The 15327-nt window shown below is 42.2% G+C and overlaps 2 protein-coding genes across 2 annotated transcripts in view; one reads left to right on the forward strand and one right to left on the reverse strand.

Moving 5' to 3' along the window:
• Positions 1 to 5148: 5148 nt before the first annotated feature.
• On the reverse strand, positions 5149 to 14120 carry T265_06587 (hypothetical protein; the record flags this gene model as incomplete). Its single annotated transcript, XM_009171890.1, has 3 exons — positions 5149 to 5350; positions 13624 to 13988; positions 14106 to 14120. 3 exons carry the CDS (start codon positions 14118 to 14120, stop codon positions 5149 to 5151), a joined length of 582 nt encoding a protein of 193 aa, XP_009170154.1.
• Positions 8873 to 15327, forward strand: part of T265_06588 (hypothetical protein) — a gene marked incomplete at both ends in the record, with an annotated part of 18875 nt that continues 12420 nt past the window's right edge. Inside the window, 2 exons of the mRNA XM_009171891.1 lie at positions 8873 to 8959; positions 9031 to 9149. Of these exons, the coding sequence (XP_009170155.1) occupies positions 8873 to 8959; positions 9031 to 9149 (206 nt within the window). The remainder of the gene's footprint in view (positions 8960 to 9030; positions 9150 to 15327) is intronic.

Consider the following 15327-nt stretch of genomic DNA (forward strand, 5'->3'; position numbering starts at 1 on the left):
GCTGTCAGAGTTCCCGATCACTTGGCTTCAACAGAAAACCTAGAACCCAGTAAACTCCCAAGAATTTGCGATGAATGTACTACACGGGGATCTATTGCCGAAGACTGTCCACAATATAATCTACGAGTAGCAAAATATCTCACCACCCATGTCCTGAGAGCTTTGTATTAAATTATCTATTTTTCCAATTTAATTGGATATTCTAGTAGCTTTTTCAAGCGAGAACACCAAACCCTTGCGAATCCGTATCCCATTTGATTCGGGTGTGAGAGGACGCTTGCCCAGCTCTTGCAGCACAAAATAAGGTTGGTTGGCTGTCATTAAAGCGTGATTTTTGCAGAGGGAACCTTTCCCAAAATCGTTGAACATTGCAGGAGGCCTTCACCAAATCTAGGATACCAAATATGGGTCATCAAATATGGATACACCAACTGGAATCAGCAGTTAATCTATTTCGATTTGTACAGATGACGCCTGGGTATGTAAATTGTGCTGAAACTTGGAGTTTCTGGCTGTGTTCACGAATTTGCGAACGCTTGTATTCCCTCATTCTCTTGAGAATAATCTACCAATGGTCTTTCGTACGCCATTGCTAATCTCAGGGACACTCACCTGTTTCGCTTGACAGAAGTTAGTAAAATTTATTCATTCCAAATACAAATCCTTGTTCAAATTTTTAGGCTTAACTGGCCATAGCTACATCCTCAAGTCAGTCAGCTGCAACGTCATTTGTCCATTACTTTTCAGTAGCCTTGTTAGGTACTAAATCTCGAATCGCTTCCATCCCGGGAGATGAGAAGAGTCAGATGGTATTTCAGATCCCGTAAATAATTATGATCATCTATATACTTGTCTGTAGTGGAGGGACCTTTTGGCGGGCATATCCTACCTTTGCATGGCATCAGTCAGAAATCCCGGATAAATCCTGTGTTATAAATGTTATATATCATTGCGTGGGAAATGAGATTAATCACTTTAGTGCCAGAAAGGCTACTGCCACTGAGTTTTCTGCTGCATAAATCAGTTTTGGTTACTCAAACAGCTATTTTATGGGCTGATCAGTTGTTTTGCAAGGTGTAGAGTAAATGTACTTCACACAAGTTTCTCATACGTATGTATCATTGCTCTCAGATACCGTTTCTGTCAACAGCTTTCTTGTGACCGAGGAACGCCGCTCCGAGGAGCAAATGCCCCTCAAGTAGATCAAAAGTTAACCGCCACTAGTTTTGCAACATACATGTGAATCCCGAGCATCCTGCTGTCCAGCCACACCACTCTTCGTTTTTGCGGGCAACTAAGTCGAGGGCGAGGCTGGTAGAAGTTGAACTTACAGAATTACCCTAAGGAATCTCTTCTAAATACTGACTGAATTATACACATTTAGACAAAACCCTCATCATGAACATGTTGTGGATCAGCACGCCCAGAGTTTGGAACCTTTTTTTGTTAAATAGCTTGTTTCAAGTAATCTCATCCAGGTTAGTCCAGCGGTTTGTGGTGGGTTGATCTTGCTGTCCACTCGAGCGGCCACCAAAATCCGAATTGAACAATTCAACATTCAGGGGCAGCATGAAGGTGATGCACCACTCTGTTTCTATCTGCCTGCACTAACTACACAACCCCCCTTCACATGTGCAATTGCGTAGTTCCCAAATTCTGCCGCGTTTTACTGAAAAATGTAAATGAATTTAGGACCATCATCTAAGTGTTAAGTTAATGGGAACAAGGTTCAAGACCCTCAATACAGTGTTCCCGCACAAATCCACTTCTGTCAAAGCGAAGGCTGTACATCCGATGATTGTTCAACTGTACACCGATCTGTTCACCTGGGCACAATCCTCACAATAGCAATAAAACTGGGTGATTTTGCGCAACACGTTATCTTCAGAAATATCACAACCGCTATGTTCGGCTGAGATTCAGATGAATCTCCCGTTCAAGACAACTTGATGTGCAAATCAGTGTATTTGGAGTATTTCGTGACGTTTGGATTCAAGCAGAACGGATTATCGGAAACTGTGCCGATCTGATGAACACAACTATCACCGGACATATTTCAGCAGTCCTGTTAGTAGTGTCCCTTTGAGTGACTATTGGATTATTGTCTGGCTCATGTGAGACGTGAGATGTGCTTGGTTGTTGTACGTGGGTTTCTTTTCGCAATCGTTGCAGTAATGCTTTGGATGTGTGATCTGTGTACACCTTTTAACCCTTTCTTGCAAAAATTCCACCGTCCGTCAAGGCGTATGCTTAACCGGTGTGGACGAGATATTTGGCGGAGTCTCCCGCTCGTGATATTCTCAAATGAAAAATGTCACCGAGCATAGTGTGGTCGCCGGTATAGTTAGCGGAAGGCGCAAAATCACCCAAAGAAAATAACTCCTCGATGAGAAGTTTATGTTACCGTTTATTAAAGTCAACCAGGCAGTTTTACGCACTTTCATGAACACATCCATTTTTTCATTGGGTAGTGAGGAACCAACTCAGGAACCAACGTGAGTAGGAGTTTTTAATTCTCATCCTACTTGCAGTGATGCAAAGCGGAGTGTAGTACCTGCCGTTCTAGGAGGCAGGCTGTCTTCACCTATTTGTCTTCGATGGTGTGTTCAAAACTCGAAAGTAATACCAAGACCATCTTTATTCCACTCATCATGACCCATGGATTCTTGTCAGTCCCCCATGCGATGCTTTAATTGTTACCTCACTTATATGTTGACGTCTAGAGAAGAGTTCTAAAGAAGAGTTCTAAAAAAGAGTTCCCAACAAATACCATGTCGCACCCGCCTAAGCACGAAGTGAAAAATCATCCAATTTATTCTGACCTGACCGGCTTTGGGATGCTCAACATCTAACGCGATCCCATCGCAACAACACGGCAAAATCGCACGGTTGGGATAAACCACTGAAGTACTTTTGTCAAGAAATCAACAATACTAAACTTGTCTAATGGCTCTTATTCAAATATACATTGACGTTGTAACACTCTGAATGCGTTTATTTTATGTTCAACTTATATTCTTACTTCCTTGATGGGATGAAGTCGTGTGACAAAAATAAGGCCTATTTAGTGAGTTGAATTAATTGATCCACTTTGATTTTTGAATTCCGCTTACAAACTGCACGATGTATTTGTGCAAACCTTCGCCACTACAATCATTTTAATAGGGAGAAAATGCCACCCGGTAAAATGTCACTTATCATGGTGTTTGCTGAAGGCGCCATCACGCGACTTGTGGCGTCATCCTTATTCTGATTGGTTGAAATCTAAATGACGGAAAGACTCAAAAATGGCAACATGGCGGATTTGCAGCTTATGATTGACCCTCTCAAACAAAGCGAAAAATTATAATGCGGTTGTATCGGTTGCAAATTTACATCGTCAGCAGTTTTTCAAATGTAATGAAGACAAAGTTTATGCGACTCCCGGTATTTTAATATAGCTCGGTTGTAAAAAGTTTAATCTGGAATTTTGTTTCTAAAGGTATCTACATCTCCAACTAATTGGGATTACTGGCGGTAACAAAAAGTGCTTAGTCGGAACAGCCCATATTTAGCAGCTGACGCTGGTGTAATGGGTGTTTGCACTAAGCGTCGTTCACATGTTAGGAAAACGTTATTCGTTCGAATGAAATGGATAGCCTACGTGTAATTGTCTATGTTCCTCTCAAAGAATACCATGAATGCCAAGTATCATAGGAATTTTGTTCGGTAGCTAAGGGACCTGATAGATTCATTGACTGCCAAACGTGCTAGACCCGATGTGTTCCTGGACAGCCATAACTCTGGTTTATAATGACGGAACTATCGGTGCGTCCTTTGCAGCCAGCGCATCACTGATAGTGTCTGTGGTTAAGCCAGAGTTGGTCACCGATTTTCTAATTCTGGTCGTTCACCGTTTAACGTAAATTATTGTTTAGGCATGAAGAAGGGTTCACCAATCATCTGAACGCACAGAATAATGCAGGCAGTTGTTGACGCATTTAGTGAGCAATGTATGCTAGGCTTGGAATACCGCTATTGCCATAACCTTTTGATTTTTGTTGCCTGTAAGAAGTTCACGGAAGGCACTGTAAGATTTCAATGATAATAGCAACATCAAGTTGCATTAGGTGCATTACAACAGTGCTTTGTTCCAAACACACTCCACATTTTCCTGAGTTATAACGTTTTCCATTACGTAACCTCCATTGGCATGCCCGGTTTCTACGTGCATGCGATGCGACTGTTGACGACACATATCAGCTATACCTAAAGTGCCATCAAACTATATAACCACAAGTCCCAAGTGAGATTTTTATTGTTCGACGACACTTATCGTAGGAGCGAATAAATAGAAATTCCTTGTGAGACAATTGTGTGCCTCTTCCATATAATCTTCGGATTGAATAACATATTTCTGTCGAATGCGCAACAAGTAACACCGAGATATGAAACACCCATGAAGCGTAATAAATGTTTCATGCACATTTAGGCTCCTGGTCATTGTACATAATGCTAAACGTATGCTGTTAGCGGCGACCCAATGTTGTCCTAGAAGGTTTCGGGACCACTTTAAGGCTGTAGACGAAACCGGAAAAGTATGCCCCCTTTTCTCACCTACGCAAGCCGGCCTTCACCGAATGGCCTGAATGCCCTGGTTGCCGTGACGCTTGCGTTGTTGGGAAACATGAAACTATATTTGGGAAAACATAATTTTATTATGGCTGATTGCAGGCAAGTTACGTAATCATCAAAATGTGTTCCACAGTCGTACCTGGAAAGCAAATGGGAAAAAAAATAGTAAAAAGCAATGGAATGGAAACGATCGGAGCCCCGGTCTCGCAGTCTGCATGAAAGACGCATTCTGGTTGCCACTGCCGTACCGCGTAGACGAAGGGGTGGATTCTACGGCAGATAAAGGACCACCCACCACCCACACCTCCAACGAGACATAACAAATAACATATATGAAATTTTCCCGGACACAATCTCGGATTTCCATGAATGACTTAAAACATCGCAACAATTCAAACATAACGCTCTCCTGCTGGCATTCAAACGTCGGTTCGCAGCATACACTAGCCAATCAGATGTATGCAGGTCACGCGAGTGTTGCATATTTAAACTAATTATCACATGGTGAATGACACGCAGTCGAAATCAGCATACCTAAATATAAGTCATTTGCATGGTTATGCACAAATATATCAACATGCCGACGACCCTTTTGACTAGCATTCCAGTGAGAAGCGCATTTACACATTTGTACACCATGAACGCATAACCGACGGATAAGGGAAGCACTTCGCCGACATTCTGTTCATACTTGGCCGCTGATAAACTATACCGGCGGGCATAACACGTGCCTGTTCTTCATTGGAATTCTCCAGTGACAGGGAATGGTGACTAATCTCTTGGTTTTATTTATCTGGATTGGACTGGGCTACTGCGCTTACTTCTATTAATATACGATAGCTTTCAACTGGTAAAAGTACAGATGTAGGTCAATGTGGACGCATGCACCAAAACTGACTGATTTTAGTGCAATGCTCTTGTAATTTGGGCTTTGTTCCCGAATGGGCAGAAGAGGTTATTAGGCAATAACATGACAGCTTTCCGTGTTCGCTAATTCCTTGATATATATCGGAATGATGGCCACTGGTTTTTGCAGTTCATCAAAACTGTCCAAGATCTAGGGAGTCATTAGCAGTAGGCAGGTGTGACACTTTGTTGGCGTTTAAAGCCAATGAAACGTGATTAAAAAGTACGCGTTTTGCAGGAAATTCACGGTGTTCTCAACAGTGTGGAGAAGCGTGAATGAACGGAAACAGAGATGCGAATAGCCTGGGTGCACGTAAAAAATGCGAGACAGATTTGTCATGTTCTTCATGGATTTACTCCCAGATAGAATAAGCCAATCAATTCATCGCGACTTGCGTAATTAGATGTACTTTTCTAGTCCCAAAAGTGGCTGTCTACCGAGTGATTTATTTGTCTCATGCTGGCCTTGAAAATGCAAACCTCTGTCGAAGTGATCACAGCTTTTCCACAAACAATCACCGTTCTGTACTATACCCATGTGGAATATGCCCTTGGTTTTCACCGTTGACTATTGCAACCTAACTGTAATGACATAGAATCCAATGAGTGTTGGAGCTGATAAATGGCACGTAATCACTGCAGTTATTTTCTCACATACTACCGATGCTCTTCTACCGAATTACCCTAGGCTGCTTCGACCAAATTGGGTGGTAAAATGTATTTATTGGCTGTGAATAAAACCTTTATATTTCTTGTTTATTCCTCGCATACCAACACTGAACTACCAGCGCAACCAGAGTTCTTCACCGTAGGGAAGCTCGTAAAATCCGACCAGTGTAACATGGCAAGACACGAAAAGCAATACTTTATGTGTGGTGTCTATGTAGATTAACCGGGAGTCGAAAAGAAATGGGAGTAGAAGTTTTTACTACGTGTGGTTTTGAAATCAAATGCTTCAGACGTATAGCTGGACTGCCACGCTTTGCGATGTTTGGGACAAACGGATAGGGTATTTGACGCTGAACCGTAGACTGATTACCTCCAAGGCTTTCTATGTTTTCGAAAGATGCTCTACAGCCTGGATTAAGTGGTTCATAGAGGACAACTGAAGAGAGCCGCAGTTGTGATTAAGCAAACTAGAGTGTGGAAAGGAGAATATAGCTTAACTGGACCAGGGTGATCCTCAAAAATGACCCAACGGCTAACCTGGATTGTTAGGGTGAAAAAATGCTGCCCATATGAAAATAAGCAACACACCCATGATTGGCAGCGTTGCAAAGAATTAAAAACTTTAGATTGTATGTGATTATATTGGTCACAGTAGAATAAAATAGGAAGTGGACAATTTGGATAGCAATCAGCCACAGCACCGCTAGTTCAGATCCCAAATTTTCATAGTGCGCACGAAAACGGTGCGTTGTTAATTCGGTGCGAAATTGCCAACCGACTGGACGGTGAGAAACATCCATAAGAATATTGCTTCTTCGAAAATGTGGATACAGTTTATTACACTGCACTTCATATTGAATACTGCCATTTTCACAGCCGAAATTCTGTCATCTTGTTTGATTTTCTTTTAGCTACTTGAGGAATTCGAACAAGGAGGTAAGCGGAATAAGATCAAGTTTGCCCCCAAGGAAGAAAAGTGAAAAAACACTGCGAGCACTGGTCTCGGATACTCGTTTGATTTACTTTTCCTGAGAAGAAAAGTCAGTTTTTATAAATCAACATCCCTTGTGGTAGGCATAACTAATTGGCAGCCCAAACTTCCCATAAAAAGAAGTTTTATTTTGTGTGATCTTGTGCCTTCCGGTAACTACACCGGCGGTCACATTCTACACAGAGAACAGTGAACAATAGAAGTACGATGACATAAAACGAAGCGAAAGGCGATCACACATCCAAAGCACCACTGCAACAATTGCGGAAAGAAATCAACGTACAGCAGGCAAACACATCTCATATACCTCACACGATGCAGAAACTCATCCAATAGTCACTCAAAGGGACGCCACTGACAGGACTGCTGAAATACCTCCGGCGTTATTCGGGCTCATCAAATAGGCACAGATTCCCATAATTCGTTCTACTTGAATCGAAACGTTCCGGAATACTCCAAATGCACTGATTTGCACATTAACTTGGTTTGAAAGGTAGATTCATCCGAATCTCAGCCGAATCTAGCGTTTGCGATATTTTTCAAGAAAACGTGTTGCACAAAAGCCATCCAGTTTTATTATTATTATGAGGAGGGTGTCGGGGTGCACAGACCAGTGAACAGATCAACAATCATCGGATGTGCAACCTTCGGTTATCGAGTCTTTGACGGGAGGAGAATCGTGTGACTCCCACTGAAGTAACAGTCGTGTAGTTTGTTTGCAAAAAGTTAGCACTTCGACGGTGGTCCCAAATTCATTCACATTTTTCAGCAAACAAACAAGGATATTTGGATCCATGTAATTTCACGCGTGAAAGTCGCTGTATAATTAGCTCAAACTGGTAGAAGCAGGATGGTGCGCTACCATCATGCTGCCTCTGAATGTTGGACTGATCGATTCGGATTTTGTTAGATTAGTGAAAGTGGGCCGCTTCAGTAGTCAGCTAGATCATCCGACCGCAATCCGCTGAACGAACCTCAGTAATATTACTTGGAGCAAGGGGTTCACGAGAACAGCTTACGAAATCCTGACATGTTGATGCACAACAAGCTTATTATTTGTCGTGACTTTACTGTAGGCTTTGTCTAATGTGGATAGGGTAAAGACCGTGCAGCAAATTGCTCGCGAATATTTTGAGGAATTCATTCCATAGTTTATTCTCCCCTGTGCCTCGTGTTTTTTTTCTTTCGCTCTATCTTATCTCAGAACGAATTTCGTAATGGTGGTTTTGGAAAACACTCCGGTGATCTCGTAAGCGACCTGGTTGCGAATACTGAGTTTCGTGTAGTATTCGGAAACTAATATTTCTCTATTGCAGCAAACATGTCACATGAATATATTGAAGACATGGCTTAAAATCCCCTCAAGTGGTGGAGGTACAAATTCGAAATTTGCAGAACGCTGTATCTGCAGGAGTTCACTTCATCAGCTATATACTATGCTTTGTTTGATTTTGGCGAACTAAATGTTATCCTGCTATTTGGCTAACATGCAGTTGCCCATGTCATCAGGACCAGTCCTAAATTAGGATTTCATTCATCCAAAACTGACCATAAGTTGCCTGACATTGTTCAACTAGACTTTCGAAACTGGACGAAAACTGGACGTGTTTTGAAAGCGCAACTTGCACAAACCTGAATTATCACATATGAGCAGACGTGTGTTTACGTGTGGCTATGTGATTTGTTAGCAAAATGGCTCTAAAAATAACCCAACAACCGTCAATTGATTTAGACCCCTGTGGGGACTTCGACGCCGAGCAAGCTGAAAGGAATTCGCAGGTGGGTGTGGGATTTATAACGCTCTGGGTAGTGTGGGAATATAGTGGAATTTTCAAGTTTATATCCTTCAGGGGAAGCCAGTTCATCCTGAAATTCCGAAAAGGAACATCTGCTGTATTATCCATATTGTGAATCACCAGCAGTGCGCGTCTGAGCAAACTCAAGAAAGTCTCGCACTCGCGACATGCCGGTAAGTAGTTCGGACAGTAAACTGTTTAGTCATCCGTCGCTGTAAGCATGGTGATTGGCTCTCACTTGGGCACGATCTGACACCATCCATCTTCAACCATGGAAACAACATTACGAGGTTATCGAGTGACGACTTCTCAGAACGGAGTTTCACTCATCAGATGATTTTCATTCTCCCCCCAGACCACGAAAACTCAACAAGTAACTCGTTGATTCCTACTTCTGTCTTGGACTTCTTTACTCGAGAAGAGTGCGACAACGTTATATGCATCGTGTGACTGAAGGACGAGTGGCTGTATGTTTTGTCCAAGTGCGAGATGATTATATTGCTTTTCAGCCGTTCGTGTTCAAAGTGTTATATGTTCAACCGATGGCCTGAATGTTGCAGAACCCAAACGCTCTGCGTTTCATGAGATGCAGACTGCTAAGGATTCCCAGTAGGAGCAAAACAGTTGCCTTTTGGCTTTTGTACATACACTAGCTTCATGTATGGGATGAGGTCTCCACAAAACGCTGTGGAATTTCATTGCATGACTCTTTGCAAACGGTTATCTTCCGGTCCTGGTGCGTTTATTCTGGTGAGTCCAAAAAAATTGGAAAAGCACTGGACTCGAGTGTTACTCAACCTGACATCCCTGGTGTCCTCAGTATGTGAGCCACTTACATGGTCAGCCGGTTCGGTTGCATAATTTTTGGTTACACCGAACTTAAGGGAGCAAAGACAGATGTTGGTATAAATCATTTTGTCTGTAGCGCTTACGTGCGTCATAAGATCTCGCGTTCCGACATTTGAGCCAAAAGGTCGTGTTTCAGACCAGGTTGCTAGAGTACTCTAGCCGATTTTTGGCAGCCATAGGTCCCTTTCCAGTCGTATGAAGAGCACTTCTAACTATGTTGTACTTATCCATTCACATTCATGCTCCGTTTATTCAACATGCGCTGACTTGTCTTTCCATAAAACACGTGTAGTAAAACCATTAGTCAGAGGCGAAGCATAAACTCAAATGTGAAGAACGCCAAACACAGCACGAGTCGCCATTCTACTCATCGTTACTGGGCTACGGTTTAGACAAGTATTCTTCAGTTTACGCACGTGAACTATTGATTACTGCTTAATAATTTCACCCACTTGTTTTAAATAGCATCAAAGATTTTCGGACGTATTTCCTCATTTTGATTTTTGGAATCGTTCAACCTATGTATGACTCAGAGTTTGCATTGGAAATTCAACAAACGTTTTCTCTATAAAATCTGAGGCCACATAAATCTTGCACGAAAGTCATTTTCAAAATCATGAAACAGGGTAGAGAATGTTGGTTTCCTCGATTCCCTTCTTTGGTAGACACTGTTTGAGAGTTAGTGAGACTGGTCAAGAGAAACGAACGTAGTTCTGAATATGTGAATGAAGGCATGACAACTGTCCAGCCGCCTATGGACGGACCATACCGTACTCAAACCCCCTGTGTAAACAGGTTCATTTGTTTGTGCGAACCACATCTGCTACGAATATGACCAGACCAAAGGATTCGGATGGATCACTGTAAATGGACAAGCGCTCGGCTGATCATGCTTACAAGGAAGCTAGGATTACGAGGATGACTCGCACCTCCCAGTTGAGCGACCACCACGTTGTAATACTTTATTCGATCTGGCTATCAGCCAAAAGTGTATATGCTGCATGCCACTTTATTATGGCATACACTACCATGTGTTGACTGTGTACAGATGGCTCATCTCTGAATTATGAAGACGTCAGTTGAGTAGCTCTAAACCACGATTTGTGTAGGTTGACTGTCAGTTTCTGCCAAACTGTGTTCTCTAGGTGTGTATTCAGATGGTCTGTATCTAAATCTCACCCGGAACGCATACTGAGGAAAGCTGTGATCACCAGACCAGTTTTGCGCATTTTAGGTAGTAAATTTAATGAAACTTGCTTAAACCACAGTCACAAACTGGATAAGGACAGGTCTTAAAAAATTGAAGTTAACTTTGATGTGACACTAAATGATGCTGAATGATGCTCAGCCGTTTGAACTGAGAGTGTTTCGAAGAGGACTTCTGATGAATGACACCGTTCACCTACAAAATGACGTAGCTGGATCGAGGGTCTTCTTCCACTTGTTCCTGTAGAATGAGAAACCAGGAAACTCGAAATGTTTGGATATGGATAAAAAGAGAATTATTATTATTTATAATATTGTATTATATTAACAATATTATTAACACTATTATATTTATATAACATCATATCACAGGTAACCGGCTGACACCAGATTAAGCTTCGTTATTCCTTTGCAACTATAGAATAATGGTGCCCTGCTTACTTATTCATGCAAAGCCGTTTCAAATCTTCGCGAGGGTTATACGTAACTGCCTTTAGGGTTTTGCTACCGACACAATACCGGAAAAAGTGACCCAATAATAGTCCAGTGTTTGGAATTTTTTTCCTTTGTGATCCCCGAAGGAATGCGCAGCTGTAAACCTGAATAACCAACCTGACGATCCACTCGAATGTTTCGACACAACACCTGGAATCTGATTGTTTTGCTCGACTCACCAGTGAATAATAATCAATTGTTAGGCTAGTGTTGGTAGTCATCTGACTAAGAACTGGTGTCCATTGATTCTGGAAAGTGAGCAGCTGCGGGAAAATTTTACTTCACAGACAAACACTGAAGTGTCGCCTGACGCGTGCACACATTCCAGATTGACTGAATGACGAAGACAAAAGGACATCATCGCACAAGTTGAACACCACAATAAATCAAATAGCAGATAACTTTGAGTTATTGAGACACCACAAGTTCATGAAAGCTTCTCGTATTCATGTGATTGTGTGAGATTTGTAGCTACACCAGGAGATTTGAATAGAGAGCATTTTACACTAAAAGGGTTAAAATTGCGCTTCCGTCCAAACGCCCTCAAAATTAGGTTGAATCATAAGAAACCTTGGATTATGTCCATCATTCGCGTTCTACTTGCAACATAAAGACCACACTACACAGTGGGTAAAACACTGAGGTCAGGTTCAGGCACGAGACCAGTAGGAGACTTGGAAACCCCCCATAGAACAAACCGCTGTAGATTGTGTAGAATGTGTGCAACGACGGTGGAGGGACCGGATGGCCAAAAGAAGCAGTATTTTATCCAAACTGCTAAATCAAACGATTTTTGCATGCGTCGGCAGCAAGCCATTCGGCCAGCCAGGAGATATCACATCCCCTGCTGTCCATAGATAACATCAGTAATGGAATCAGCTCCGTTCACGATAATATTTACACATAGTTTGTGAGTCAGTGGGGGTAGCTCCAGGGTATATTCGGTCCGAAGACCTCGCGGAGCAAATGAAAAGTTCATCAACGAATGGATTGGCTACTAAGTAAAGTGTTTAGACAACAATGAGCCATCCGTCAGACAAACATTGAGACCCCGAAATCGTTCTAGCCTCCATATCATATGGAGTCGACCACGAAGATTCAGTAAAACCAGTAATCATCTCGAAGTTCAGGCACTCAAAAAAATGGGCTTCGGGAAAATAGAGGAATTATAAACCGTACATTATGGAATTGTTTAAACTGCATTACAAGCTTCATTTTATACACTTACGTGCATACCAACTTGGTTTTGATAGCAGACCCACCTGGAATCCAGCTAAAGCTTCAATTTTTGTGATATACTTATTCAGCTAGTTATGCTGCATCAAGACGCTTCATTTTCTAGTTGTTGTGGAGATTTTTCAGTACATTGCACAGTAGTAACAAAGCACTCCTAATATTGCTGAAATCTTTTCGACAATCCACAAACGGGAACTGCATCTGCCAGATGAAAACCAAGGTGAGCGAACCTTGTCGATGGCTGTAACCCTACGAGTGATATATATTTCATATTACAAACCCTTATTCCAACCTGTAAAATTCAAAATTCATTCAAAACCTTTTGGATACCTAAATATTGACACAGATACCAGAATTGGACCATGGAACTTCACGTGACAACCATCGTGTAATCGCCCACATTGATGTTACTACAAACATTTTCTACCGTTTTCCTTTGCAAAGTTTTCCTGAAGTCGGCCTCCACAAACAAGTGGAAACCAGAGAAATGTCACTCCTGAAAGTCTCTATGTGTATCACACAGTCTCTTTGCGATGGGCTTTGGGTTGCTTAAAACTAACGCGTTGGATTTGCAACACCAAGGTCAAAGTGCACGGTTGAGATAAATCACTGAAGTGCTCTGATCAAGTCATCAACAATAATTCAGCTTATTCAATCACATTTAGTCAAATATATATTAGCGCTGAAACAATCTGAATGCAATTATTTTCGGTCCCACTTATTCCCTTGACAACTAGTGGGAGAATTTCCTTTTTTGTGAGGTGTATTTAATTACCAATTCTATCTATTTCTTTGGACTCTGGTTACAAATTGCACAAGTTGATTTCATGCAACGGCGTGTTTGCACCTCCAGACATTCACTTAGGCAATCTGGATAGAAACCGACAACATCGGTTATCAGCCATAACTTGAAGCGTCTCCAACCAGGCGCAGTTGGGATCACGCGGTCCCCATCCTGGAAGGCGAGAGGCACCCAAGCGTTTCGTAATCTCATTCATACCCTGCTGCCAAGTCAGGGGTTGGCCACCACTCTGCTTAAGCCACTCTGAGTTGGACATGGAAAACAGCACTCTCGTCAGCAAACGATGATCAAGCATACGCAACACATGTCCTGAGTTACGCAGCTTTTGGTGCTGGACATACCCTTTAATGAACGTACCCGTTGCACAGCCGAAAGTCCGCTTCCTAAATGACTCGACGCATACTACGACACCCACCAACAACAGCTATGTTTCTGAGAAAATGATTGTCGAAACCCGAAGACATCTTAGTTCCGCAGGTCGAACAAATCGCAGCGGACGCAATACAACAAAACAGCCTACACCATGGCTTTATATACACACCTCCTTGAGATTCATGGATACATCACTCTGTCGCCATAGGTGTCTCAACTTAGCAAACGCGATTTGAGCCTTGCAGATTCGTGCATTTCATTTCATCTGTCACACTACAATCAGAGCTAATACAACTTCCAAGATACGTAAAACGCTTTCCAACTTCCAGTACTTCTCCCAAGATTGTATGTGGCACGTCCAGTGACTGCACGTCCACGAGAATGACCGCACACTTTATGGGTGCAAAGTGCATACCAAAGGACGGGATGACTCTGGTCACTTCATCCAGAAACACGTACGCCTTCAATATATATCAGATTATAGCATCTCCATCTATGGCATTTCATCACGACTGTCTGAGATCACTTATGTGGCCACCACGTGATTGTCAGTATGCGGCACTGTCTTCACATTTTTGTGTCTAGGGTTCTCATCCGCAGTTCGCTTCTCAGAATCGAGACAAAGTGGATAATGTCTGAAGAAAGTGAGATCACTTCAAGACTGTTGGATCCTTTTCTGCTAACACATCCACATGACAGGGAATAGAAATGAACTTCGGTGGAATTTCGCGTCAGGTGGATTTTTCTGTTCCAGTTTTTTTGTGGTAGTTCACCATGCACCGCATCAGCAAGATGACCGACAATCGTTATCTAAAGATAGTAGGGATAAATGTTTGGTTATTTTTTAAGTATAAGCCCATGCGCAAGCTGTTTTTTCTTGGATTTCATCGCATATGTGAGTGGGTAACCTTGCATGGTTATCCGAAATAAGACCCATTTAGGCCGTTCTAAAGTTCATCCATCTGGAGTGGAGGAATATTTTCACTTCATTCTTAGGCAAATGCAACATGTTATGGGTAGACTCCAGGGATATCATCTTTGGACGTCAACAACCAAGTGATTGATCAAGAAAAGAATGGCAGGGGGAACGGACTACAATCCGGGTGTCACGGTCTTGGTATTACTTTCCGGTCTTGAACACAACATAGCCTGAAACGTATTTAAATTTAGCCATTCGGAAACAAGAAGCAAGAGGAAACAACGACAGGCTCTACTTTCCGCTTTGCATCACTGCAGGTAGGATGAGAATTTGAAAATTCTCACTCGTGTTGGCGTCTAAGCTAGTTGCTAGCTACCCGTTCAAAAAATGGATGTATTCAGAAAAGTGCGTAATATCTGCCTGAAGCTCATTACTAAACGGGAACTCAAAATTTCCATTTTGTTTTGTTTGA

This window comes from Opisthorchis viverrini (assembly GCF_000715545.1).
Source record: "Opisthorchis viverrini unplaced genomic scaffold opera_v5_138, whole genome shotgun sequence".
Taxonomy (NCBI): domain Eukaryota; kingdom Metazoa; phylum Platyhelminthes; class Trematoda; order Opisthorchiida; family Opisthorchiidae; genus Opisthorchis; species Opisthorchis viverrini.